The sequence below is a fragment of the Falco biarmicus genome, chromosome 2 (genome assembly GCF_023638135.1).
Source record: "Falco biarmicus isolate bFalBia1 chromosome 2, bFalBia1.pri, whole genome shotgun sequence".
Taxonomy (NCBI): domain Eukaryota; kingdom Metazoa; phylum Chordata; class Aves; order Falconiformes; family Falconidae; genus Falco; species Falco biarmicus.
Genome location: NC_079289.1, coordinates 2,903,594 through 2,928,656, shown reverse-complemented (window position 1 = coordinate 2,928,656; position 25,063 = coordinate 2,903,594). Strand labels below are relative to the sequence as shown.

Sequence of the window (25,063 nt, the reverse complement as noted above, 5' to 3'; positions counted from 1 at the left end):
CTGCCAGAGTCAGCCTGGGGTTAAGGTAACTGCCAGCTGAGCTACATGCGTTTAAAACACTGGATTTTGTTTCCTTGTTCCACATCTGGTTATCATACACACCTCCTGTCATCTGTACCATGTCATACCATTGCTCCCTTCTGGCTTCTCCCCCCTGAACACAGGATCGGTTTCCTACGAAGGGCTTACTCAGATCCCAGAAAAACATTTCCTATGACTGTTGGAACCACAAGCAACTATCACCTCTAAAAAAAAAAAAATCTGCAGAAAAAGCAGTTTCTTCAGCGTTAACTCCCATTCCCTTCAGCTGCTGACACCACAGCCTTGTAAAAATGTGCTCGGACACCTCCGAGTGTGAAAATGCCACATCGCATCTCTCTTTAAATACATACTTAAGCTTTCTGAGAAATGATCTTTTAAAATCACAACTGCCTTTGTTATCACTAAGAGGCTTTATATTCTAAACCAAATTATTACATAATCTCCCATCTGTTACCATCTGCAGCAATGCTGGGAAGGGGTGAAATGGCAACACCAGACATCAGTATTGAACCGGAAAGCCACAAGAACTCTCCAGAAAGTAACTAAAAACAGTTAGCAAAAGGGGACGTGCTTTTTTTTTCTGTGCCCTGCTTTTCAACACAATAAAAATTTGAGCCTTGGTAAGCCTGTCTGGGATAGAGGCGCCAGGAGAAGAAATTGCCAAGGCACCTTTCCTTCAGACAGGCTGTGACACACCCCAGACCAAGCACTTGCTGAGGGTTCCAGCTGGACTGTGAGTCACTGCCATTGAAAAATACTGCAGTCCCTATTTATCAACAAAGGCACAACACTCACTCCTTGTCCGTCACCCAAACTGTCATCATTTCTGAATAGAAAACCTCGAATATCTTAACATAGCTGCATAACACTCGCATGTTTTCCTCCAGAGATGCACTCATTTTGCCTGTTTCTGCAGTCCGATGCGCGCCATGTGGCTTTGCGTCCCCATGCTGTTTATTTCAGGTTACACACACAGGGTACATTTTTACAAGTTTTATTTGTCCTGTGTATCTTCCATAAGCTGTTTTTAAAACTTCTGGAATTGCTTCTTGGTACCAGCAGCCTTTGTGACTTTGAGGACATTGAACCGGACAGTCTTGCTGAGGGGACGACACTCTCCCACGGTGACAATATCTCCAATCTGGACATCCCTGCAAAGACATTGCTGCTATTTCAGTAGTTCTGAATTTCCCACATATGCAGTTGGTTTGCTCTGCAGTGCAGGCACTTGCATTGCATAACGCTACCGAGTAATGCAGTGCTGAAAGCGACCTTGGATAAGCTGTGAAGCAAGGCGGTTTAATTTTAAGCAAAGATGAATGTGCCTGATAAACAGCAGTCACCCTGCAGCAGCTGACACAAAGCCTTCTGAGTCTGACCACACTAAGTTCAAACTCAAAAGACAAGGCTAAACACGAGCTTTTCAAGAACAGGATGAGTGCTGAGCACAGAAGGGAAACCCTTCAGAGGTGGGGAGTTTCCCTTCCAGTCACACACAGGCTTGAAGCCCTTCTTAAGCCAAATCAGCTGCACTGCAACGCTAGTCCAGGTTTTTCTGGAAATGCTGCACTACAAAGACAGGCTTAGGAAACATGCAAGTAGAAAAAAAAAAAAAGAGCCAGCCTCTGAACCTGTCCCCTCTGACCTCAGCACTTCAGAAACATACATATTTGTTATGCTTTCTCAAGGACAGCAATGCTGTAACAGTGGATGGTTTCAGAAGGCAACAGGCAGACTGACTGGAACCTCTCTTACGGTTCAGCAATTGCCACTGGCGTTGTCAGCAGTCCCCTCTCACCAGCAGGGACTCTGAAGACCATCGTGAGTTTAGACATCACCACCAGTAAGCAGATTCCAGGTCAGAAGCAGCAATAAAACCACGTGTCACCTTAACTGCACACTTGCAGTTTCTACGTGAAAGCAGAGTTCAGCATTATAAGCAATACATATAAACAACACATATGACATGTTCTGAGCATGTATGGCACTCCCACACATCTCTTCTCCTGGGGTTAACACTCCCCTACTGTCACTGCCGGAACTTGCACGCACCTGAAGCAGGGGGAGAGATGCACAGACATGTTCTTGTGGCGCTTCTCGAAGCGGTTGTACTTGCGGATGTAATGCAGGTAGTCCCGACGGATGACAATGGTGCGCTGCATCTTCATCTTAGTAACCACACCTGGGCAAGAGAAGTCGGGGGGAATGTGATGAGCATGACCATAAGCACGGATGCACTGACCACTGGCAAACTGGCTGGAGACTGGGGTTATAACTTAACACGTAAAAGATTTATCAAAGAGTTACCCAAGAGGATCAGCAGAGATGAGTGGCATCTGACACCTGAAGGCAGTACCTATCAATTCCAGCCATTTCTCCTTGCCTACTTTAATAGTAAACGACAACACATCCTTTGGAGACTGCTGTGGTGTTCTACCAGGCAGAAATGGCTTTCCACTTTTCTGCCAGGTTACAGCTTTCAAATTTGTATTTTAAAACAAGTTTCTCTTGTCTTTTTTAAGACTTTCTAAGCATACTGTGCCCTGCTGCCTAGAACCAATGCTCCCTACCTTATCTGCTACTGCATTACATCAGCATCTGCACTACAGAACAGCACATCTGGAAGGGTAACTGCCAGCAACTGGTCCTTTCACTGGGCATCAGCAAAGCCGTGCAGCATTGTCGTCAAAGCCCCTTCAAGGTAAGGCTTAGAAGACCATCATGAGAGAATGGCATCACATGCAGCTCAAGGACCACAGCAGTTTCCAGGCAACTCCAGACTGCTGCTCACAGGCTTTGCTTAGAATCACAGAACACTCTGGGTTGGAAGGGCCCTTCAAGACCATCTAGTTCCAACTCCCCCACCATGGGCAGGGCCCCCTCCCCCCAGCCCAGGCTGCTCCCAGCCCCATCCAGCCTGGCCTTGAGCCCTGCCAGGGATGGGGCACCCACAGCTGCTCTGGGCAGCCTGGGCCAGCGCCTCGCCGCCCTCACAAAAAAGAATTTCTTCTTTATGTGTACCCACTTCCAGGCAGTCCAGGGATTATGTCTATATCATTACTCCTTAAGGTGCCTACACAACCCACCTGACAGGATTCGGCCACGGATAGAGACATTACCAGTGAAGGGACACTTCTTGTCGATGTAAGTGCCCTCAATCGCCTATAAAAAGAAACAATTGTCAGCATTTGGATAGACCAACAGGTCAGGCAGCACCGAAGCCTAGTGACCGTGCTCAGAGGAGTCACAGCTACATCGCCTTAATAGTCTGCGGGACCATCACGGCCTTTGGGTTGCAGTGGGAGGAGATGCCGGGCTCGGGAAGCACGGCCGGGAGGCAGGGCAGCCCCGCCCACCTGCATCCTGCAGATAGCCAGGCCTTACCTCCTTGGGAGTCTTGAAGCCGAGGCCGATGTTTTTGTAGTATCGGGGTAGCTTCTCCTTGCCACCTTCGCCCAGCAGCACCCGCTTTTTGTTCTGGAAGATGGTGGGCTGCTTCTGGTAGGCCCGTTCGGTCTGAGGTAGGGGAAGGCGAGGAGAGAATCACCAGCAGCCCTGGGGCACGGTACCTCCTCAGCACCGGGAACATGTCAGGCCCCACATCGACACCGACAGCAATCCCCGCCCCCCAGGGCAAAGTACCTCACCCAGTACGACCGGCCTGGCCCGCCCGCCCGCCCCACAGGCCGCCCGCCGTCACCCCTCGCAGGGCCGGGCCGCATCCTCCCCGCCCTCCAGCAGCGCCGGGGCGAGCAGCGACCCCAGAAGGGCCCGTCCCGAGGCCGGCCGGGCGGCCGGGGCCCAGTCACAAGCAGCACCCACCTGCGTGTCCGCCATCTTGCACCGCGCGGCTGGAAAGGGGAAGTCCCGGCGCACGCGGCACTATTTATCTCAGGGGCGGGGCGAGGGAGCCGGAAGCGACATCACGGGGAGGCCGATTGAGTGACGTCATTTCCTCCCGCCGCGCAGAAGCGAAGGCAGAGCAGCTGCAGAGGTGCCTGCCCGTGCCCCGCTTTGCTGGCTCGGGGGGGCGCGGTGCTAGGCTCGTCGTAGTCCCGTGTCCCACCCCCCCTCCCGCCTCTGTCACTGTGTGTCCCTACTCCCCATCCCACCTCGCCCCCGTTACCGTTTGTCCCCCCCGCCGCCCTCGGCCTAGGCGCAGGCCGGGACGCGCTGGCCGCCTGTGGTGCTGCCGGGCTTGGCTGCTGCTGGGGAGAGAAGGGCAGAAGCTGGCTGGATGCCTAGCGCTTTGGTGAACGCACCGCCAGCCCAAGAGATTCTTGTCCCAAGCATGGTGGATTAGATCAGGGGATGGGCGGCCGTGCAGGATGCGGAGGGAGGATTCCTGCCGCAGCGTGACTGCTATGTTGGGTGCTGGAGTTTTAAGAGGAAAAGATGCAAACAACGTGACGGAGGTCGGAGAAGTGAAGGATTTCTGGAGGACCTTTTCCAAGAGCAGGTGCAGGGCAGCATCGACGGTTAAGAAATAAAGGGAGTACGACACAGCCCAGGCTGACTCACAGTGGTTCAGCAGTTCAGTTGTGTGCCACTGGTTCAGACACCCCGTGGAACAGCTTTGCTAGTGCCTCTTTGCTTTGCTGGCTGGCTTTGTGGGCTGCAGCTCCTGAGATGCTGAGCTCTGTAAAGCCTACGTGTGAATCGGGGTGAGACCTTTTCTGCGTTGGTTCCCTACCTGGACAGCAGAGAGGGAAATTCTCAGGAGAAGCACATTATGTATTGATACCGAGACCTAGGGTTTGTAGTGTTCCTTTGGGTGAGGGAAAATTTAACTACCGCAGGGTTTTGGTGGGAATTTCTTCCTGGTCTCGGGCTAAGGGACAAAAATATCCACCTGTGAGGGCATATGCTGTCAAGGGGTCTCCAGATGTGCTGGTGCTGCCTGATGTCCAGAAAATGGGGGACCTTTTGGGTGGATACCTCTGCGTCCGGACAAGTGCTTCTGTTTCTTCAAGGTCTTTTTCAGAACCTGTTAGCAATATTACTGGAGTTGGACCTAAATTACAGTTTATGGCTTCCTGCTAACAGATATATTACATGCGGCAGTGTACCTCAGAAAAGGCAGTAAATCTGCTTTTACGTAGTTTGACAAAAAGACATCAGTATAATTTAACATCATTTGTGATGCAAATAAAGTTATATTAAACCAACAGAATATAGTTCCCTGTTTACTGCGTATCGCATTATTAATCAATTGTTTGAAGACTAAAGGGAGATTTTAGGGCTTTTTAGAGCCCTTGTGCTAAAAGGCATTTTGTTCTCTGTTAGTCATTGTCTGCCTCCTTAGGGGCTGAGTGCAGGGAGAACTTCAGTAGCTGAAAGCAAAGTAATTTCTAGCCATGAAGAGCTACCTTGTGTGGATGCTGATTTGACTCTTGCAGCATGAGAAATGAGGGCTGATGTGGAACAGTTTCAAAATAAAAAGCAGTTTGTTCTTTGTACAGGAGTAAGCCATAGCAGAACTCCTCAATGAGCAACTGGGGATGTTGAAAGTTTACAGGGGCTTGTGGAGGGACTAGACAGGTTCATGGAGGAAAAATCCATTTGTGTTTGCTGAATATGTAGCAAAAATGTGCAGCTCAGGAAGTCTGGGCTTCTGAAAATCCTCAGCACTAGGATGTGGATGAGGCAAAGCAAACCTTGATTCAGAAGAGACTTCAGATCTGCAACCCAGATGGGGCAGTGGGATGATCCTGTCCAGTGGGCTGAAGTAGGGCAGAAATATTTTTAAATTTTGGTCGCTGGGACACTGGTGGTTTTGTGATTAGTAAGTGCCTAGATGGGCCCTTGCACTGGTCACTACAACGTTGTGGTCTTGGACAGGTGGTAGGAAGACCTCAAGGATTTTTGTGTTTGTTTTCAAAGGCCTTTCAAACTCTCAGGGGAAAAGCAGCTTGAAATGGAGATATGTAACTAAATTCTCTTGAAAAACACTGTTCTGGTCTGCAAATTATCCATAAGCTGATGAATAAATAAAATACCATTTCTTTACTAATTTGTTTGACACTAAAAATGAAACTCAGTCATCTGCTGCCTTTAACTCATGATGAATTGTGAAGAATAGGGGAATAAAGAAATAATAGCAATCTTTTTCTCATTTAGGTGAGCACATTCTGTAGGTGTTTGCATCTGCTCAGATGAACCTGCCGCCAGTCAAGAGTCTTGTCTTTGAGTTCAGCATCTGCAGCGGCAGTTGGAGAATAGCTGCCACTTTGTGGTATGGAACTGTGTTCAAAACGAGGGAGGAAGGTGGGGGAGTCAAACTGCTGAGCTTGATCCTGATGATGCAAAACAGAGCAAAAGGGAATTTCAGACAGTGGCTTAATCAGAAATCCCTGATTAACCCCTGATTAATCAGCAGCAGAGTGCTGTGGCTTTAGGAGAGAATATGCATATTGGTAGGCTGCTAGAATGCAAAGAAAGAGGTTCTTCCACCAGAACATGTCCAGACTGAGGTGAGGAGTCTTCTCTCCAAGAGTTACTAGTGCCCCTGAGTTGTGTCATGAGGGCGTTTCCCCTGATCCTGCTAGCAGCCCTCTGTGTAAGGCTGTGTTTCTTCTGATGGCCCGCAGCAGGAAACAGCTTCAGAACATTGTGTGGGTCCAAGGAGGAAACAGAGGTAAATCATAGACATAGTGTGGCGAGAGAGGGGGTTTTCCTCTGAGCATTGTCTGGCTGTAGGAGGTACCATCAAGCCTTTGCCATAAGGAAATATGCAGAAGCCATATTGCCTTTTCAGAGGAAGCTCAAGGAAGCTTCAGCACCTTCAGAGACTGAGCTGAGGAAACTAGTGACTGCCTGGAAGTGTGTTTCTTCTGGCAGCGAGAGAAGGTTCTGAAGCACTTTGAAATGACACAGGAAGAAACCAGAAAATTGTGTTCTTGTTTTATGACCTGCAGCATCAGGTTATGATGAGAGATTATGGAACTGCTTTCACTGATTTTTTTAAAATAGACTTAACAGCTACTGAATGTGCTCTGTTTGGGCAGCCTGATCCTTTCCCGGTGTGCATGTTTGGCTTCGGTGCCATCTTGAAGTCCCTCCCAGATAAGCATTTCTGCCCTTTCTACTGTGCTGTCAGGCATGGCTCAATAAAACAGAAGCATGAAGGTGTGGTGTGACGTGGCAGAGAGGAGATACTCGCTGGGGTCTGAAGGTGGGTGTCCTCTCCCTGCTGAGTGCAGCCAGCTTTCCATGGACATGGATCCTATAGACACTCCAGGGGGCTGGTTCTTGGCCTCTGGCTGCAGTGGGATCCACTCTGGGAGCAGACTGGCTCTTGGCCTCGCTCACCTGATGGTACAGTCAGTGCTGAATTTGTTAGTCTGCTTTCTTAATCCCCGCAGTATTGGTTGTAGACAGTAGAGATTATAATGTATTGATGGTTATACACACTAGGGTCTAAATGCATGACAGAAATTAATTCAAACCGTGGTTTCATTTTTACCTTAGCTCAATTAGATCCTTGTTCTATGTCTTCTGAGGGTGGCATTCCTATCACCTGTCTGTCCTGTGTCAGGTGGTCAGTTACTTTATCTGTACACAGCACTCCCACCAAACACAGCACCAAACATTTACAGCATTGTGGGCTCAATGCATATTTTAATTGTTTAGGTAGACATTGAACTATCTGCACGTCCTCTTCCTCACAGTGCCACAGAAGGCGCATTTAGGCCTTTGTTAGGATGTTGATAGTTACTCAGTATTTATTTAGTATTAACTGTCCCATTATCTTTGTCAGCTCATTATTTCACTTGTAATATGTTTTTCTGCAGTCAGTCCTGTGTTCTATAAGAAGCGGCCCCACAGAAGAACAAGGAATGCCCTGCCAGTCTGCTCAGGATAGTACTTGAGTTTGCAGCCTACCTGGGTCCAGCTATGGCAATACCTTTTGGCTACCCAGTGTGCCGAGGGGCCAACCAACACAGATTCCTTTGTGCCTCATTAAGAGCGTGCAGCCTGTGCAGCATTTCTGATGATGGGCTTTGCTGACGCTCACTGTGGGCAGGTGGAATTGGTGCACAGAATTGTCTGAATCCATTGCAAGAAGAGAGAAACGTTTCAGAAGTGATATTTGTGCCCTAGTGTTTTGATGTGATAGCAGCAAGCTTCAGATGGGGATACATGCAAGGCATCTGTGCCAGATCACCGTAGTCACTGGGTTGTCTGTCACCCTGCTGAGTCCAGTCGTTATGTTTTATAGCTGATATAGGTAAGGTGCAAAGACTGTGGTAACACATCTGGGCCCATCTGTATTTCCGGGTGCATGTTGCATCCCGGTGAAGTTTGGGAATTACAGCTGCCAATGTGCCCCTTGTGACTAGCATCTGGCTAATTTCAAGCCTGTGCTGGTGTTCAGCAGTCTCTACTCTTGCTGCTTCTCAAAACCTGAGTACTGAGCAGGGCTCAGTAGCTGTCCTGTTCCCTGGAAGCTGGAATGGTCCCTATTTCAGCCCTTTTTTTAACTTGATGAATTCCTCCCAGGCCAGGTGAGCAATGGTGCTCTGAAAAAGCAAACCCCTCTGGGTTTCTATAAGGGAGCTCTGGACGAACCAACGAGAGTTGCATCTCCTCCTGCAGATCCAAACCAGTATGTGGACAAGCAGGGCAGAGCTGCGTGCTGGGACAGTACCTCTCTGTGGCCATGCACCCTGCTCACCAAGCAGAGCAGCCAGGGTGCCTCTGGAAGCTTGCAGGCACAATTATGGCACCCACTCTGCTCACAAGAGCCTTGCCAGCCAGCAAGCAGAAACGGGGCATCAGCCAGCCCTGTTCAGGGTTACCAGGAGTACTGTGTGAGGTAGAAAAATCAAGGACATGATGGGCTTGGAGGGAGACAACCCATAGACTTCATCCTGTACCATGCGTGCCCAGTGGTGCTGACTGAATTCAGCTTCTGCAGAAAGCAGGGTGCAGATTACTGCACCTTAAGAAGGACACGGAGCTGTTGGAGTGAATCCAGAGAAGGCTGCAAAGCTCATCAGAGGGCTGGAGCACCTCTCCTGTGAAGAGAGCCTGAGAGAGTTGGAGTTGTTCAGCCTGGAGAAGAGAAGGCTCCAGGGAGATTTTAGAGCAGCTCCCAGTGCCTAAAGGGGCTGACAAGAAGGCTGGGGAGGGACTTTTACAAAGGCATATAGTGATAGGACAAGATGGAATGGCTTTAAACTGAAAGAGGGGATATTTAGATTAGATACTAGGAAGAATTTTTTTCTGTGAGGGTGGTGAGACATACGAACAGGCTGCCCAGAGCAGCTGTGGGTGCCCCATCCCTGGCAGGGCTCAAGGCCAGGCTGGACGGGGCTGGGAGCAGCCTGGGCTGGGGGGAGGGGGCCCTGCCCATGGTGGGGGGATTAGAACTGGATGGTCTTTAAGGTCCTTTCTATGATTCTATGAAGTGCAGTGCAGAGTGGGTTGAGCCATGGCAATCTGACCCCCTTGACACCCATTTTCCTGACCCTAGTCTGCAGCTTAACTCTTGAATAGTTGGGGTTTTTTTCCCCCTGGTTCTCAAGTCTGGTGTGATTTTAAGGCTCCTGTCTATCCTCTGTGGAGAATTGGGGTGACTAAAGGAATTCTCTTGATATCTGGAAGAGAGCTAATGCAACTCTAATCTTTCAGAAGGAAAAGGAGAGTCCAGACTGTTATGGACTGGTCAGCCTCAGCCTGGAAAGAACATAGAGCATATCCTCTTGTGATCCCTGTCTCCAAACAAATGAAGCACAGGAAGGTAATCGAGCAGCTGACATGGATTTGACCAACAGCAAATTGTGCTTGACCAAGCACAAAGTTAAGGCTTTAAGTGCTTTAAAGCAGCAGCCCATTAAATATTTTGTTTGTTATCTTCTTGACATCCCTCCTGTTAACGTCTCATTAGATCTTTCAGTGATTGTTAACAGCTGTGGTGGTCAGGTTTTCTGAAGCAGTGGCTTAACACGTTCCTGGCACAGCTCAGTATTCACACAGGCATACCTCAGCTCCACAGAGGCACAAGGTGGGGTGTCGGAGCGTGAGCACTGCCAGAAATCTCTCCCATCTGTATTCCCCAGAGCACTAGGAGCTCCCCACACTACTTGTTGAGGGATAGCAGGGGTTTATGCCACTCCATGGCAAGGAGCAGTTGTCCTGGGGTAAGGCAGCGCAGAGTCAGCGGCACAAGAAACCTCTCTTCCTCAAAATACCACAGGATGGCCATCTGTACTGCCACGGGGATGGCAAAGAGGGACCATCCCTTGTGGGTGTGTGAAGACCATAAACATCTGCCAGGTGGCTGGAGGGTGAAGCTTGTTTGGGGGTCCCAGGAGCTTGAGAGAGTCGATGTAAGTTGCTGAGAGCAACTCAGTCGCTGAGAGCTAGGATGACTGCAGTGGCATTTTAGGCAAATGAACTGTCTGACCCCTCAGTGTCTTTCTGTAGTGAGGGGCCCCAAACCGAACACGGTATTTGAGGTGTGGCCTTTCATTCCCAGAGAAGTGAAATTGCCTGTGGGTGGCAAAGGGTTGAGAAATGCTTTTCTGAGTCCAGTACTGACTTCCGATTAGCCAGCTGACCAGGGGAATCCCAGTTTGCTCATTATACCAGCTTTCACAGGAAAATCAGTAAGGACCTCCAAACCAGCTAGGGAACCTTCTGCACCATGGCTCATGGTCCCTGTACATGAGGTCCTGTGTCCTCTTCTGCTGTTGCTGAAGTGCTTTGTTCTCTCTTTTTTGGTGTAAATGTGCGACTGTTCCTGTGGCTCTTGCAGCTCTGCATGACTCTAGTTGTGAAGTTACAGGTTGTCATTAAGTACTGAAAACCTGGTGAAGTTAATGGCAATTGCATGAACTTAGCCTAAACTCTGAGGCTTGTTCAAATAGTCCAAGCCTATAGTACAGCTAAAGGCTCAAACCCCGTCAGCTCCAGTCTATCTGTGAAGGTCTGTGGGTCACATAGAGTCCTGAGCAGGTGGAGACAGCCAGAGTTCTTGTAGCCAAATTGCAAACTATTTTCCCATCTTAGGCAATTTTTTATTTGCCCGAAGTCCAGTATATTGACCTCACATAGACTCTCAAGTCCTTTCTCTACTCATTACTATTTGAGATATTGAAACCTAGCAGGTTTAAAAGTTAATTTGCAATTGCACTTACTCCACAATATACTGAAGGCCTGCAGAGAGAAGGCACAATGCATTCTCTTCAGATGATTTGCAGCCCGGGCACAAAGATGCAGTTAAGTAGGGCAACAGCGACTGAGCAATCAGCAAAACATGTTTCAGAGAATCACAGAATAGTGTGGGTTGAAGGGAGCTTTAAAGGTCACTTAGTCCAAGCCCCTGTCATGAGCAGGGTCATCTTCAACTAGATCATGATGCTCAGAGCCCTGTCCAACCTGGCCCTGAATGTTTCCAGGGATGGGGCATCTACCACCTCTCGGAGCAACCTGTGCCAGTGTCTCACTGCCCTCAGTGTGAAACATTTATTCCTTATATATAGTCTAAATCTCCCCTCTTTTAGTTTAAAATCATTGCCCCTTGTCCTATTGGTACAGGCCCTACTAAAAAGTCTGTCTCCATCTTTCTTATAGCCCCCTGTAAGTACTGAAAGGCTGCTCTAAGGTTTCCCCAGAGCCTTCTCTTCTCCAGGCTGAACAGCCCCAACTGTCTCAGCCTGTCTTCACAGGAGAGGTGCTCCAAGCTTCTGATCATCTTTGTGGTCTCCTCCATGTCTTTCCTGTGCTGAGGATTCGAGAGCTGGACACAGTACTCCAGGTGGGGTCTCACCAGAGTGGAGTTGAAGGGGGAGAATCACCTCCTTCAACCTGCTGTCCACTTCTTTTTATGCAGACCAGGATTTGGTTGGGTTTCTGGGCTGCGAGTGCACATTGTTGGCTCATGTCCAGCTTTTCGTCCACCAGTATCCACAAGTCCTTCTCCGCAGGGCTGCTCTCAAACCCTTCATCCCCCAGCCTGTATTGATACCTGGGGTTGCCCTGACCAAAGTGCAGGTCGTTGCACTTGGCATTGCTGAACCTCACAAGGTTCACAGGGCTCCACTTCTCAAGCTTGTCGGGGGCCCTCTGAACAGCATCCTGTCCCTCAGGCATGTCAACCACACCATTCAGCTTGGTGTCATCTGCAGACTTGCTGAGGGTGCACTTGATCCCACTGGCTGTGTCACTGATGAAGATGTTAAACTGTATTATAAACGTAGTATTACAGAAAGCTTTTTAGCGTAAAATACAGCTATCGCCTTCAGGACGGTTGGCATGCATGGAACTGACATCACCACAGGTCCCTAAGCCACACAACCTGCTATCCTAGAGGAATAGGGGAGGGTGGAGTGAAGTGGGGACACTGCGGCCAGGCTCTGCTGTGCTCCCTGCAGGACTGGGAACCTGATGGTACCATATAGCCGATAAGCTACATAGAGGCTGTCAAATGGAAAATATATGAGATGTCTGTTGCTGGGCCAGCAACTGTGGTGAAGATGTAAACAGGAGCCTCATTATCTGTGAGAGAAGGTCGGGAGCTCAGTCCGCTCAGCACTTCAAGAAGGGACAGTTAGTACAGATGTAGATGAGCTCAAGAATGTAAATAAGGAGCCTTCTGATGAGCACATGCTAACTGCTAAAAGAAAACAAACTGCTGAAGAGATAAGACTCAAGGATGTTAGGGTAAAGTAATTGTGGTAGTGGGAGATCGAGATCGCAACCTCCTACTCAAATGGCCCTCCCGAAGAGAGTGAATCCCCCACTCTGGGAGCATGCCCAGTAAATTTAAAATGAACTGTATATTTAAATGACAGTGAGAGAACTTTGCACCAATCACAATAAAAGAATGTATGACTAGAGTCACCCAAGCTCCACCTAAGAGTAACGAGAAGTAAAAAAGTGAATAAATGAGGGGAAAAGTGGGAAAGACACCACCAAGAACAGGTTAAGGGAAGATGCACCAAGACTGACTCCTGGGACCGGCCGATGGGCTAAGCCTTTCTTCTCCCCGGCTTGGGACACCTTGGGTGAGACTTAAACTGAGTGCTAAACTCTAGAGAGTTACTCTTTAACAGTTATAGCCAGGCTGTATTGTTCATAACTTTTCCACGTGTTTTATACTTTATAACATCATAACATTGCATGTGTCTTTTTGCAGACAGTCACTATCACCAGCGATCCAAAACCCTGTCTATCTGTTGCACAAATAAAACTGCACTGTTAAGTAGCTGGTTGTCGCAGTTTCTCATTGAACGCGGCCAAACCCTGCAGTGTGGCTGTGCTAGTTCATGAGCACGGCTGGACTGGCAGTGCAGACTGCTATCTGTGTATCCAGAACCGTGGTCGTTTAATAGACACATTATACGCAACTGGACTGATAGTGGTATATTCCATCCCCTTTAACACAACAATCATGCAACACCAAGGCTGGGGATGCCGGGTGGGATGAATGCAGCAGGATCAGGAAGGGTGCCATTAAAAGCAAATATCACGCGCTAATGGCAGAGCAGGTTGAGAAAACATCTTGTCATGTCAAGTAAACAAGAGCCCCTTGCTTTGAGATGGTTAACACTTCTGTGTTTCAGTGCACATGGTTTATGTTCCTGGCTGTTGCTGCTGTGGCTTACAGACACTGAGTGTAAAGGGACAGATTTTAGAGGCCATGTGAGGCGAGGCAAGTATGAAATGAGCAGAAGGTGAGGAAAACAGGAATTCACTCAAGTGTTTACAGGGTTTGATATCGGTATGTGCCCTTGCCAGCTGTTTCCCTGTCACTGTCTCTCATAGCTTGTCTTCTCTACCAGAAGAAATAACATGCTCATCCTTCAGTTATCTCCTTATTCTAGGCTAAAAAGTCAGACTCTGTGAGAGACCTCTGAAAGGACAGCATGTGCCAAAACGGGGCTGCCTAAGAGCAAGACTTTGGCCAAAGAAGCAGCTCAATGACCACCTTCTTTGCAAAGTTGTTGTCAGAGTGTAGCACCTCTCCATGATGAGGCACCTGTGAAAGACACTTGGTTGGATGAAGTCGGGTGTTGGTAGAAATGTCCTGCACTTGGATTACCAGAGCCAGGGCCAGTGCAGCCTCAGCACTGATGTTCCTCTTGGAGGTGACAGCATATCAGAGAGGTGTTGGGTCTGGCTTGGTCCTGCTGAAAGATCTGCCCTTCTTTCCAGTTTGCACCATCCGTCAGCACTGATAGGGATTGGGAGCATAAGAGCATTGACTGCAGAGAAGGTGGAAAGTGGGTGGATGTGCTTGCACAGGCTTTCACATGTGGGTTGAGAGGGGGATGGCTCTCAGAGACTGCTGCCTACTGCCAAGCCTGGAAGTCTCAGAATCACGGCATGGTCGGGGTCAGAAGGGATCTCTGGTGATCTAATCCAACCCCCTGCTGAAGCAGCTTTCCTCGAGCAGGTTGCACAGAGCCGCGTCCAGGTGGGTTTGAATGTCTCCAGAGCAGGAGACCCCACAGCCTCTCTGGGCAGCCTGTCCCAGCGCTCTGCCACCCTCAAGGTAAAGAAGTTTTCCCCCATACTCAGATGGAGTTTCCTGTGTTGCAGTTTGTGCCCACTGCCCCTTGTCCTGTCACTGTGCACTGCTGAAAAGAGCCTGGCCCTGTCCTCTTGGTACCTGCCCCTAAGATATTTGCAGGCATTGGTGAGGTCCCCTCTCAGTCTTCTCCTCTCCAGGCTGAACAGCCCCAGCTCCCTCAGCCTTTCCTCATCAGGGAGATGCTCCAGCCCCTCATCATCTTGATAGCCCTAAGTCTCAGCTGAGTTAAGCCCAGAGAGCTGGACCTTGAGAGGGTGATGCCCTGGGGTGGTCCTGGGCCAGGCCAGCTGGGGACTGTGTTTTACAGATTTCACCCATGCAATGAGGAGGGTCTGGGGGGAGCCTAGAGGTCTCTGAATGGGTGAACTCTGGTTTTGCTTTAAACATTGCAGCGTGGTGCAGGTATCCTCTGGATGGGGTCATCACGCAGAACCAGTAGCTGAGCTGTGGTCTGCTCACAGCCCTTTGCATTTCAGCAAGTGACTCTCACTGGTAGTTGTCATGGTCCACCAGCTGCGATTCATTTACCATTTGCTTAGTGACACCTCCTTTCAGCGTGCCCTCGAAGCAAAATCCTTCAGTTTCCTATTGATGCGCTTCAGGCAAACTCACTGTGGCTCTTAACCCGGCAAAGGGAACCTGCTGAGCATTGGCGGAGGTGCAGCAGCTGCATGATCATTATCTGTTTGTCTGCTGAATGGTTCACTCAACAGTGAACACATGCAGGCAAAGGGACATTTATCTGGAAGGTTTAGGAAATTAGAGACTGTCTAGAGATCTTTACAGAAAAAGATTGCATCTCCCTGAAAATTTCTTGAAAATCTTAAAAAAGAAGCACTGCTGCTATTTATGCCAGTGACCCAACAATCCAATTTCAAATTCATATATAAAGCTTTGCTGAGAAGTTATTTGCACTTACCATGTACCCACATATCAAATACTGCAGAAACACCACATTGCACATTTATCGTTCTTCCCTAATGTGTGTCTGCAAGGAAGCCCCAGGCAGACTTGATGTCTGAAGTCAGGGGTAGCACAGAGAAGAAAGTGCCGTGGATGTGCACTGAATATAAATGTGAGAGAAATTAACAACCTCTGTTGTAAGGAAAGCTCAGAGTTTCAGACCCTTTCCAGTACATAACTTGGCTTCTGTCTTACAGTTGTACACAATCACCTCCCTCGACCTGCTGGCCACGCTGCTGGTGGTGCAGCCCAGGACACGGTTGGCTTTCTGGGCTGTAAACACACATTGTTGGGCCATGTTGAGCTTCATGTCAGCCAACACCTCCAAGTCCTTCTTCTTAGGGCTACTTCTAATCCATTCTCCACCCAGCCTGTATTTGTGCTTGGGATTGCCCCAACCTAGGTGCTGGACCTTCGTTGAACTTCATGAGGTTTACTCGGGCCCACCTCTCAAGCCTGCCAAGGTCCCTCTGGATGGCATCCCTTCCCTCCAGCATGTCAACCGCACCACTCAGCAAACTTGCTGAGGTGCACTCGATCCCACTGTCTGTGTCGCTAACATCACTATTGGATGTTGTCCTCAGAGAAGACATTGAGGTTTGCCAGGACTGAGCAAGTGTGGAGCTGGAGGTAGTCTGACTACTTGATGATTATACCACTAGTCATGGGTACAAGTTGTGGTAGCTTTTGATATATTTTTTTCACCAGTAGACATTTCTCTCACTGCTGTGCAAATCATAGCACTGCAAGTCTGGTTGTGCAGCAATGAGTGCTCGCCCACAGGTCTCAGTGAGCTGTGGAAGATGCAGGAGTACTACATTGACACCTTAACACTTTTGATGACAGCTTTGGTCATCTTTGGTTGCCCACTGGGTTGACAGCTTGGTTTGCCCAGAGAGGTTGTGATGTCTCCATCCTTGGGGATATTCAGTGTTGGGACATGGTCCTGGGCAACTGGCTCTAGGTGGCCCAGCCTGAGCAGGAGGCTGGACCACATGGACCCCAGAGGTCCCTGCCAGCCTCAGCCATTCTGTGTATCTGTGAACTTTGCAGTTCTCCTCTCAAAGGTTATTTTGGAATTGCCAAACCTTGTTCCTGTCCTCCTAGGGACTGACATCTCATCCTGCATGCCTCCTTCAGAGCTGTCTGCCAACATGCTGACTCACGGGCCTCTCCTAAAGTCCTTTCCCCTTTCTCCAGCCTTCAGCCAGGGGCCCAGCAGCTGCATGGGCTGGGATGGAGGGGGGCGGGCAGACCCTCCTGATGCTGACTGTGGATGGGCACCAGGGCATGGGAACAGCTGTGTGAGGCAGCAGCTTAGCAGCTGGGACTGTAGAAGTGGGTGCGGTGGGCAGTGGGAGCATGAGAGGTCTTACACCACGCCTGCCTTAGCACTGCCTTCCCAGCTGCTCTGACCACCTCCCCAGCTGCTCCAACTGCCTCCCCAGCTGCTCCTACGATCTTCCCAAGCACTTCAACCATCTCCCAGCTGCTCTGGCCACCTCCCCAGCTGCTTCGACTATCATCCCAGCTGCCTCCACCGACTGCCCGGCTGCTCCCCAGCTCACCAGCTGCTCTGACTGCCTTCCCAGATGCTCCCACTGTTTGCCCAGCCAGTCCAACTGCCTCAGCCACTCCAACCTCCCCAGCCTCCTCCTCAGCTGCTCCCACTGCCTCCCCAGCTGCTGCTACTACCTCCCAGCTGCTCTGACCACCTCCTAGCCACTGGACCACCTCCCCAGCCACTCCCACCACCTCCCAGCCAGTCCTTCACCAGTAATGCTACCCAGAGAGCAGTGTTTCCTCTGTGAATAGCCCTAGAGCTCAGCAGAGCCAGGCAGCACAGGCACTCCAGGCACTGGTGGCTGCAAGGACAGTGTGTGGCTGTTCAGCATGAGGATTTATCAGATCAGATACTAGACTGTCTCTTGGATCCATCCAGCTACACTGAGTGTGAGGATTAAGCCAAAGGAGAAACAAGAAATGAATGTAGCAGGCACAGACAGAGCAGCTGGCCAGGAATCACCTGAGGATGACAGTTGCTCTTTGGCTGGAGTGGTGTTGCCCAAAGCACGAGCCAGCAGCAAGGACTGGCCCAGTGGCTTTGTGCTGCTTCTGTTGCTTTAAATAAAAGATGTTTTTCTCTGAATAAGGAGTAAAAGGTTACCCCTTCCAGGCTGTTCCTTCGGAGGTCCTCTAGCAGTGACACAGCTGTAGGGAGGAGCTCGGGGGTGCTTTATGAAAAAAGACATTATTTATGTGAAAAGCACTTGCCTCCTTGCTGCAACTAGTCTTGAGTTGGCCCAGATGTAACCTCAAGCCATTCGAAACTGCACTGATTTGGCTTTTGAATGCTGCTTTGTGTTCCACTGGAAGGTAAGCACTGATTCCAGCGTTATGGCTGGGGAGCATCTTTACCTATTAAACCCAGGTGAGTAGTGCTCAAACTGCTTTACGCAACCTTCTCTGAAAGGGATTCTTTGATAGAGGAACCCTCATTGTCCTCGGTGTTCTCGTATGTGACAGTGTCTCCTTTTCCTCCTTTTCCCAGGAGACCCATCTCAGGTACAGCAGGTTGCACTGGTGGTACTGGGGGCCACAGGAGACTCATGGCAGGACCTGAGTGTGGTTGGAGGTTAAGGGAGCAGAGATGACCAGTGGTGGTAAACAGCAGGCTGCACCACAGGCAGGTAGGAGGATGGTGGTAGGACTGGCAAGCAATGGCAGTTGAAGTTTGGTGATGAAATGAGATTTTCTGAATCTCATTTTGCACTGTCCTGATAGCCACAATAGCAGTGCTTGTTTTATCCATCTGCTTCTCAGCTCCCAGTGTTTATCCTGCATGTCTCCATCCTCTCTCTCCATCTTCCCTCTCCATCCTCCCTCCCTCCCTCTGTCCCAGGAATTAAGAACCATGTTTCAAGGTGACTCCCTGGAGCTGTGATTCGCATTCCTGGATGGGTCCAGGACTCTCCAGGGGACACTCAGGAGGTCAAGCCTCTCTGACTTTTCTGGGCTGTCACCAGCGTGGCACCAGGGTTTGTGAGCATTTTCCCCACACTTTCCTAACTGCCCAGATGTGGAACTGATGCTTGAAGCTCCAGGGCCTGCAGTGATTGAGAAGCCTCGGTCCCCTCCCATGCCTTAAGGCCCTAATTATTTTCTCTTTGGGAGATTAACCAGAGCCTTTATTCCCCAGAGCAATTAGTCCTCCTTCACTCTTGTGCTTTCTTTAGGAAGATTTATTGGGCTAATGTGCTGGTCTTGTGAATTAGCCCAACAAGCCTGTTCTTAACAACCAAATCATAAATTTATCAGAGAATAAGGGCATCTAAGACATGGGGTGGCCTGACCAATCTCTGAGCCCTGCTGGGAGCTTCTGCTCCCTGTGACACTCCTGCTGAGTGATTGCCCATCAGCAATGGCACAGTGAACAGCTTGTGTTTAAAAGCCTTCCCTCTTAATCCCTTCCTTAAGCCCTTCTGATGACAGCAGACAAGCTGTCTCAGTACTCAATCTGTACTCAGATGTGCTATGATTTGGGTTTTTGGGGGGAAGGAGCTCCCCAGCAGCAGTGTGGGGAGCAATCCGTGTCCCCTTGGTCAACAGGAGCTGGTGCTCCCTCCTCCTGTGCTGCATCCCCTGCCGCACTGGGGATGGGTACCCCAGCATTTCAGAGCCGTACCAAGACTCCTGATTTTTTTCCTCCTGATGAAAGTTCACAGAAACTGCAGCGTCAGAGGCCGGCTGACCAAACTCATCTTGGAAGCAGGATCAGGGCTTTTTGTCCTTTTACCTCATCCCCACAATTCCAAGAAGGAATCCCCTGGTCTCAGGCTGCAGGGATGGAGAGTTGCATCTCCTGGCAATGAGACTGCTGCAGCAAGGTAAGAGCAGCCATTAATCACCGCAGAGGTGTCCATGACCAGAGCTATTGTTGCTGCTGTGGTCTGAGTGCAGCGAGACAGCACGGCTACTGCCTGGCAGGGGAGAACCTGCCTGGCACAAGCAGTGGTGCTGGCAGAGCCGATGGTTATCCTATGGCCCTGGGTGGATTCCTCAGTCAAGCCAGTCGCTCTGCAGCACAAAATATATGATGCTTCCCAGCATCAAAATATATATGCACCCCAGATACATGCTAGTGGCAATTTCATTAATTACTTCAGTTTCAGGGTGCACTTGATCAGCTTTATCTCTTCATCCAACTTCTCAAGGTCAGTGCTTTTCAGATAAATCTTGGAATTAGTGCTCCCATCAGGAAGCTCAATTATTCTACATTGCTGCAGCTGACTAAGAAAACTCCTCATACCCTCCCTGCCGCTTGCAGCCCTCGTATCATGGAAAGTTAACTTGCCAGCCTTCAGATTGACCATGACACCTCAATTTCCAAGTGCAAAGTTTCCAAATGCATAAGCATTTATAGGTCTGACAGGTTGCTTGATTTCAAGGTGGGGAGCTGTCCCTGGGACATGTCTGCTGAAGGCACCCACGTGTGTGTAAGAGGGGGAGAAACCTGTTTTCATCACCTGTGCAGACAGGCAAGGCAGCACGACCTTTTCTAGAGAGGCAAAACCCAATCTCAGCATCTCTTTGCTGGTTTGTTTTGAATAAATAAACTGAATTTGCAGGGCAGGACCCTGATGCCTTCACTCAGCTTTTCAAGCTGAAGCTGTGGCTCTCTTGTGCAGCTAGCTCAGTGCTGCAGTTTCCCTGGCTGCTTTGGATGTGGCCAAAGTGCAGCATGTGCCTGTGCTTGTCTGCAAGGATGGGGGGATCCCACGGTCCTTCAGCTTTTTGGGGCACCCCCACCAGTGACCCTAACCCAGAGGAGGTATTTGTTGCATGCTACTCAAATGTGGGTGGCTCAGCATGAAACACAGGATGGCAGCTTGTCATCTGCTGTGGGAGGTTGTTGGCGATGGTAATATCAAGGTGCACATATATATATATATTATTTTTTTTTTAATGAGGTATGATGCCTAATGAAGGAGGTGTTTTATCAGCTGAAGGGTCAATTAACATACTGGGCTAGTGCATACATTGATATTTTATCAGGCTTTAAAAGCAGAGCTTGTACCAGAATAGAAATATAAACCACAACTGAAGAGTGAAAAACCCCAACAAATCAGAGTAATAAACTGCAGAGTAATGAAAGATATTGCCTTTGGCAGCGAGTGTGATTTAATAAACTTGGAGGACAGAGCAGATTGCTGTGATTGCAGCCAGGGAGACGGTGCCCTGCACCCACTGTTGCTGTCTCACAGAGCACCTTTAGCAATTTCCCAGCTCCATCCTTAAGTGTTGCACGTGTTCCTCCTCGTGTGTGCCCCTCCTTGCCGCTCCCATGGCTGAAAAACTCCCACCAGGATTAGCTGTCTCCATCTGTGTGATAAATTGCAGGACAAGCAACTTCAACACAGTGTCCCATTGCACTGTCCCCTTCCGCCTGGTGTCTCTGCCTGCAGAGGGTCTGTGGGCAACACGGGGGACTTCGGGCTCTTTGGGGTTTTTCTGGCAGGGGCTGGGTAGAGGAGGGGGAAGGAGATTATGAGAGTTCCCTGAATTTGCATTTGCCATGGACAGGGGGCTGGAGAAATGATGCTCCTGTAGACAGCGCGAGCCATCATTTCATTATTGCCTCCGCTTTAGAATGTATTTGGCCAACTTCTTATCTTCTGCATCCAAGTTTCTGAAGGTCAGTGCTTGTCAGAAGCAGCACTGGGAAGACACACTCATGCACACCTGCTGCCTGGCTGCACACACACACACACACCCCGCCCCCCTGCCATGCTGAATTATTAACCTCAGCCCGAGTGCTTTTGCTGGCTCTCCACCCCCACACACCAAAGGTAAACACACACTAAAAACTGAGATGGAGAGAAATAGAGGCACAAAGCACCACTGAGGCACTGTCTCATCTATTCAGGGGGCTAGCACTCTTGCCAAACCAAGCCAGTGACCCTTCTGTTTTCCTAGCCCTCCCTGCCCCAAGCCCAAGCAGTTTGGCTAGGGCTGCATTTCAGAGACTTTGAGACATGCACGGTGGCTATAAAGCAGAGGTGACTTTCCTGCTACGTTTTGTCATGGTCCTTCCCATCTCCTCCTGGTCCTTTGCTGCATTTCAGGGTGGTGGGAGGATTTCTGTGGTCTTGGGGGCGATACCGCCACACAGGTACTTGGAAATCTGAATTTCAGAGAAGAGGGAAAAGCATCGCTTGTACCGGAGCAGCATGTGGCAGTGGTGCAGCCAGCCAACATGGGGCTGTGCACAGGGTCACGCACGGCTGCGGAGCACCCAGGGCTGGCATGGCTGCAGCCCCAGCTCTGCCATCCTGGGATGTCCTCTGCTGCGCCACGGTCCCATGCCAGCTGCCCGTACCCCAGCTCCTCTGGAGATGACATTGGCCATGGAGCTGCTCCCTATGTCAGTGCTCTCCTGGCTGGCACCCATTGGTGTCCCCACTGTGACAGGCTCTGCTGTGCCAGCAGTCAGCTCCAGCTCCAGCCCCAATATGGTGTGTGGAAAGGCCACAGTCTGCATGGAGCGCCGCTGTTGCTTGCTTTAGACTCAGGAGGTGACCATCACCATAGTCAGCATGGGAAGCATCTCCAGTAGTTTGGAATTTCCTTTCAGACGAGTGTTAGTGCTGACCAGAAGAATGCTGGACCTGCAGAGCCAGAGGTGCTGGTGAGATCCAGCTTCTCCAAGCTGTCTCAGCCCCATCCTGGCAAGAAGCAGGTGGGAACAGCCTGGGATTTGGGGACAAATTCCCAGGGAGGTATGGACCTGGTCCGACATGGTGGGCATGTTGTACCGGGACAGCTCTGCTGGCTTGCTGCAATTACTTCTGATTTGCAGATGTGTGAGCTCCCTCTTCTGCATCCTCTTGGAATTTACGCGGAGTCCACAGTTCAAATTAGCATGACTTGTCAGTTGTAAATTTTGGTAAACAGGAGTCTGGCTTAAATTTTGTAATCCTGGCAGAGATTGCAAGATCAGCAGAAAGAGAACGGGGGAAATGCCCAACTTCAGAGGAATTTGAATGTGGGGTATCTGTTTCTTATTTGGTGTAAAACTGGGGAGGTTTACTTGAAGGCTGAATAATATAAATGAAAACGTACATCAGAGATGATTTCTTTACTGGTACTGCTCCAAAGAAAAGGCCAAACTTCAGCTGATGATTCTGCCCTGCTAAAGTTTCCTCCCTTTCCTGTAATGACATGGAATAGAGAAAACTCAGGGGAACCATTTCACACAAGGAGCATTAAAACGCGAGGAGTCGTAACAGGATTGAGTCTGAAATCAACGTGTGAGTGACTTTGAAGATCAGATGGTGCCTGAGCAGAGCTGGCAGCGCCTAGCTCTCTCCCTAGAAGCCCATGCAGACTTTGGGGTGACAAACTGGGCATTTCATCTGCTGGATTGACTCAGCCTCCCATCTATGTAATTGATCTACGGTGGGTTTGCTCTTTTCTCTGGGAGGAACTATGTACCAAATGCATTTAAGAAGATTAGGAATTAATTAATAAATTATTAAAAGTATGCTTTCTTGCCATGATGCAAGAATAGATGCATTTTTGTCATGAAGAATACACTTCTGCTGAGATTATCAGCACACAGCTTCCGCCTGAAAGATCCTGCAGATGCTTTTGATTGAATTATTGGTTTGTGATGCTGACCTCCTCTACAATAGCAAGGTGGGATGGGTGTGCTTCTGGTGTCTGCTGCAATGTCTTCCCTCAAAGAGCAAGTTAAATACGAACTTTGAAAAACAGCAGCATAAAAGGTCAAAATGATGTTATCAGGCAGTTTAAATTCATTAAGTGCAGTTCTTGTCTTTTACCAAGAAAATGTTGTCGGTAACAGAATGGCGTTGTTTAGAAAACAGATATGATGAAACTGTTTTGCAGATGACACAATAAAACACATATCCAGGCAGAAATGACAGGAGTGTGACAGAGGCTCACGTATGACTTGGACACTGTCAGGTGAGATTAAGCACTGAAATTTGAGGCAGCAAGTGTGCTGGGCTCAGGTGAGCCTTCCCCTTCATTTGGAGGTAAGCAGTGAATGTGATGGAAGGAGAGGACCTGCTGAATTGAGGCAGTGCCCTCCCACTGCGTTCCAGTCTGGCTGCTGGGGCTGGGAGTGTATCTCACATCATGACGCCACGCTTGTGGGGCTTTCACCTTCATCAGGAGGGTCATGATGATGACCCTTAAGATGAGATCATGACAAAGACCCATGATGAAGATGCTGCCTGAGGGCCTCCTAAAGTCGATGAGATCTACCAGGATCCGGGTGGACATGGTTTTGAAGAGAAAAGAGAATAGGAACAAGCCTTTCCATTCCAGGCACAGGCTGGCGGATGGGCTGGAGAAGCTGCTCCTGCTGGGGTGTGCTCTGTGATGGTGGGGGGCAGCCCCCCACCCAAGGAGGGTCTGCCAGGGGACTCTATTGGTTACTCTTGGGGAAGCTATGAACTATCAACAATAAACGCAAATAATTTACCCATCTTCTCTTCAAAGGCTCCATGTGCTCCAGGGGCTCCTTTTGGCCAGGACCACCCCTTGGTCCTGCAAGGTCTCTGCTGTGCTCCCTGCTCTAGAGGTGTTTGAAGAAGGGTCTAAGGCTGGTTTGGAACCCCTGTACAAGTGGCTTTCAGCCTGCCTTGCGTTTGCCAGAGTTTGCACCTGCTTTCTTCTCTTGGAGGTGCCTGCAGCATTTTTGTCCATCCAGCCCCTCTGTTTAGCTGGACTGGCTCCCCTCTTCCCTGCCTTTGGCCCTCTGAGTTGGAGGTACACCTTGGCCGCAGTCTTCCAGCACCATGTCCTTGTGTCGTCTCCAGCCTGCCAGCAAGGATTTCCTTCTGCTGTGACGGAGAACCCAGCTCTTCACATTGCTGCTACATTTGCTCTTCCCTCCAGCAGCTCCTGGTGGCCAAATCCAGGTTGGATTTCCAGTTTTGAGCTTCTGAAGAGCTGCTCTGTGAGACACCGAGCATGCCTATAGCCTTGTGCTGTGTGAGCTCTTCCTGGTACCCCCATCCCCCCAGGCTGGGCAGCTGCTATGGCAGATGTAGCATAAACTCTTCAGGTCTGAATATCAGCCTGTGTGTATTTCATTATTTGTTGAGGAATTTAATTTACTAACTCAATTTAATCTGAAGATCTCCTAGACATGGAGATGTGCTACGCTGCCAGCATGGGCTCCTTCCTCTTTCTGTAGATTTCCTGGTATCGGTGTCCTCCTGGCTGTCTTTGTTTTGTTGAGTTTCTAGGAGACTTATTACAGTGGTGCTCTCAATTAAGGCCCAGCACCGAAGCTCTCATCTTGTTTCTTAGCCCAATAGCAGTGCTGCTGACGCACCACTGATTTGGTTCCCTGCTCTGCACCTCTATTAAGCAACACTATTATTTTCATTTTTGACCATTTCTAGTCCTTCACTTGAGAACACTCAGTTTCCACGGTTTTGCTCCTAAACCCAGTCATTTCTTCTGCCAGCACTGGTGTTG

At 49.6% G+C, this 25,063-nt stretch overlaps 1 protein-coding gene, 1 long non-coding RNA gene and 2 other non-coding genes across 8 annotated transcripts; 1 reads left to right on the top strand and 3 right to left on the bottom strand.

The window, feature by feature from the left end:
* Positions 1-1,020: 1,020 nt before the first annotated feature.
* Positions 1,021-4,000, bottom strand: RPS11 (ribosomal protein S11). The gene is made up of 5 exons (XM_056328991.1): positions 3,865-4,000; positions 3,427-3,558; positions 3,129-3,204; positions 2,095-2,224; positions 1,021-1,193 (listed from the first exon to the last, which is right to left on the bottom strand). Exons 1-5 carry the CDS (start codon positions 3,877-3,879, stop codon positions 1,070-1,072), a joined length of 477 nt encoding a protein of 158 aa, XP_056184966.1. The 5' UTR covers positions 3,880-4,000; the 3' UTR covers positions 1,021-1,069.
* On the bottom strand, positions 1,792-1,885 carry LOC130145330 (small nucleolar RNA SNORD35). The gene has a single exon (XR_008820481.1). It is a non-coding gene; the product is annotated as a small nucleolar RNA SNORD35 (small nucleolar RNA).
* On the bottom strand, positions 2,694-2,786 carry LOC130145331 (small nucleolar RNA SNORD35). Its single transcript, XR_008820482.1, has one exon. It is a non-coding gene; the product is annotated as a small nucleolar RNA SNORD35 (small nucleolar RNA).
* A 149-nt stretch (positions 4,001-4,149) lies between the features above and the next one.
* LOC130144819 (uncharacterized) lies at positions 4,150-12,539 on the top strand. Of its 5 annotated transcripts, none has more exons than XR_008820258.1 (4): positions 4,150-4,457; positions 6,163-6,277; positions 7,050-7,216; positions 7,836-12,539. It is a non-coding gene; the product is annotated as an uncharacterized LOC130144819 (long non-coding RNA). The 5 variants fall into 5 exon arrangements; XR_008820259.1 differs by having other exon boundaries at positions 6,800-7,216; XR_008820261.1 differs by having other exon boundaries at positions 6,163-7,216; positions 7,836-8,272; positions 9,679-12,539.
* Positions 12,540-25,063: the final 12,524 nt, after the last annotated feature.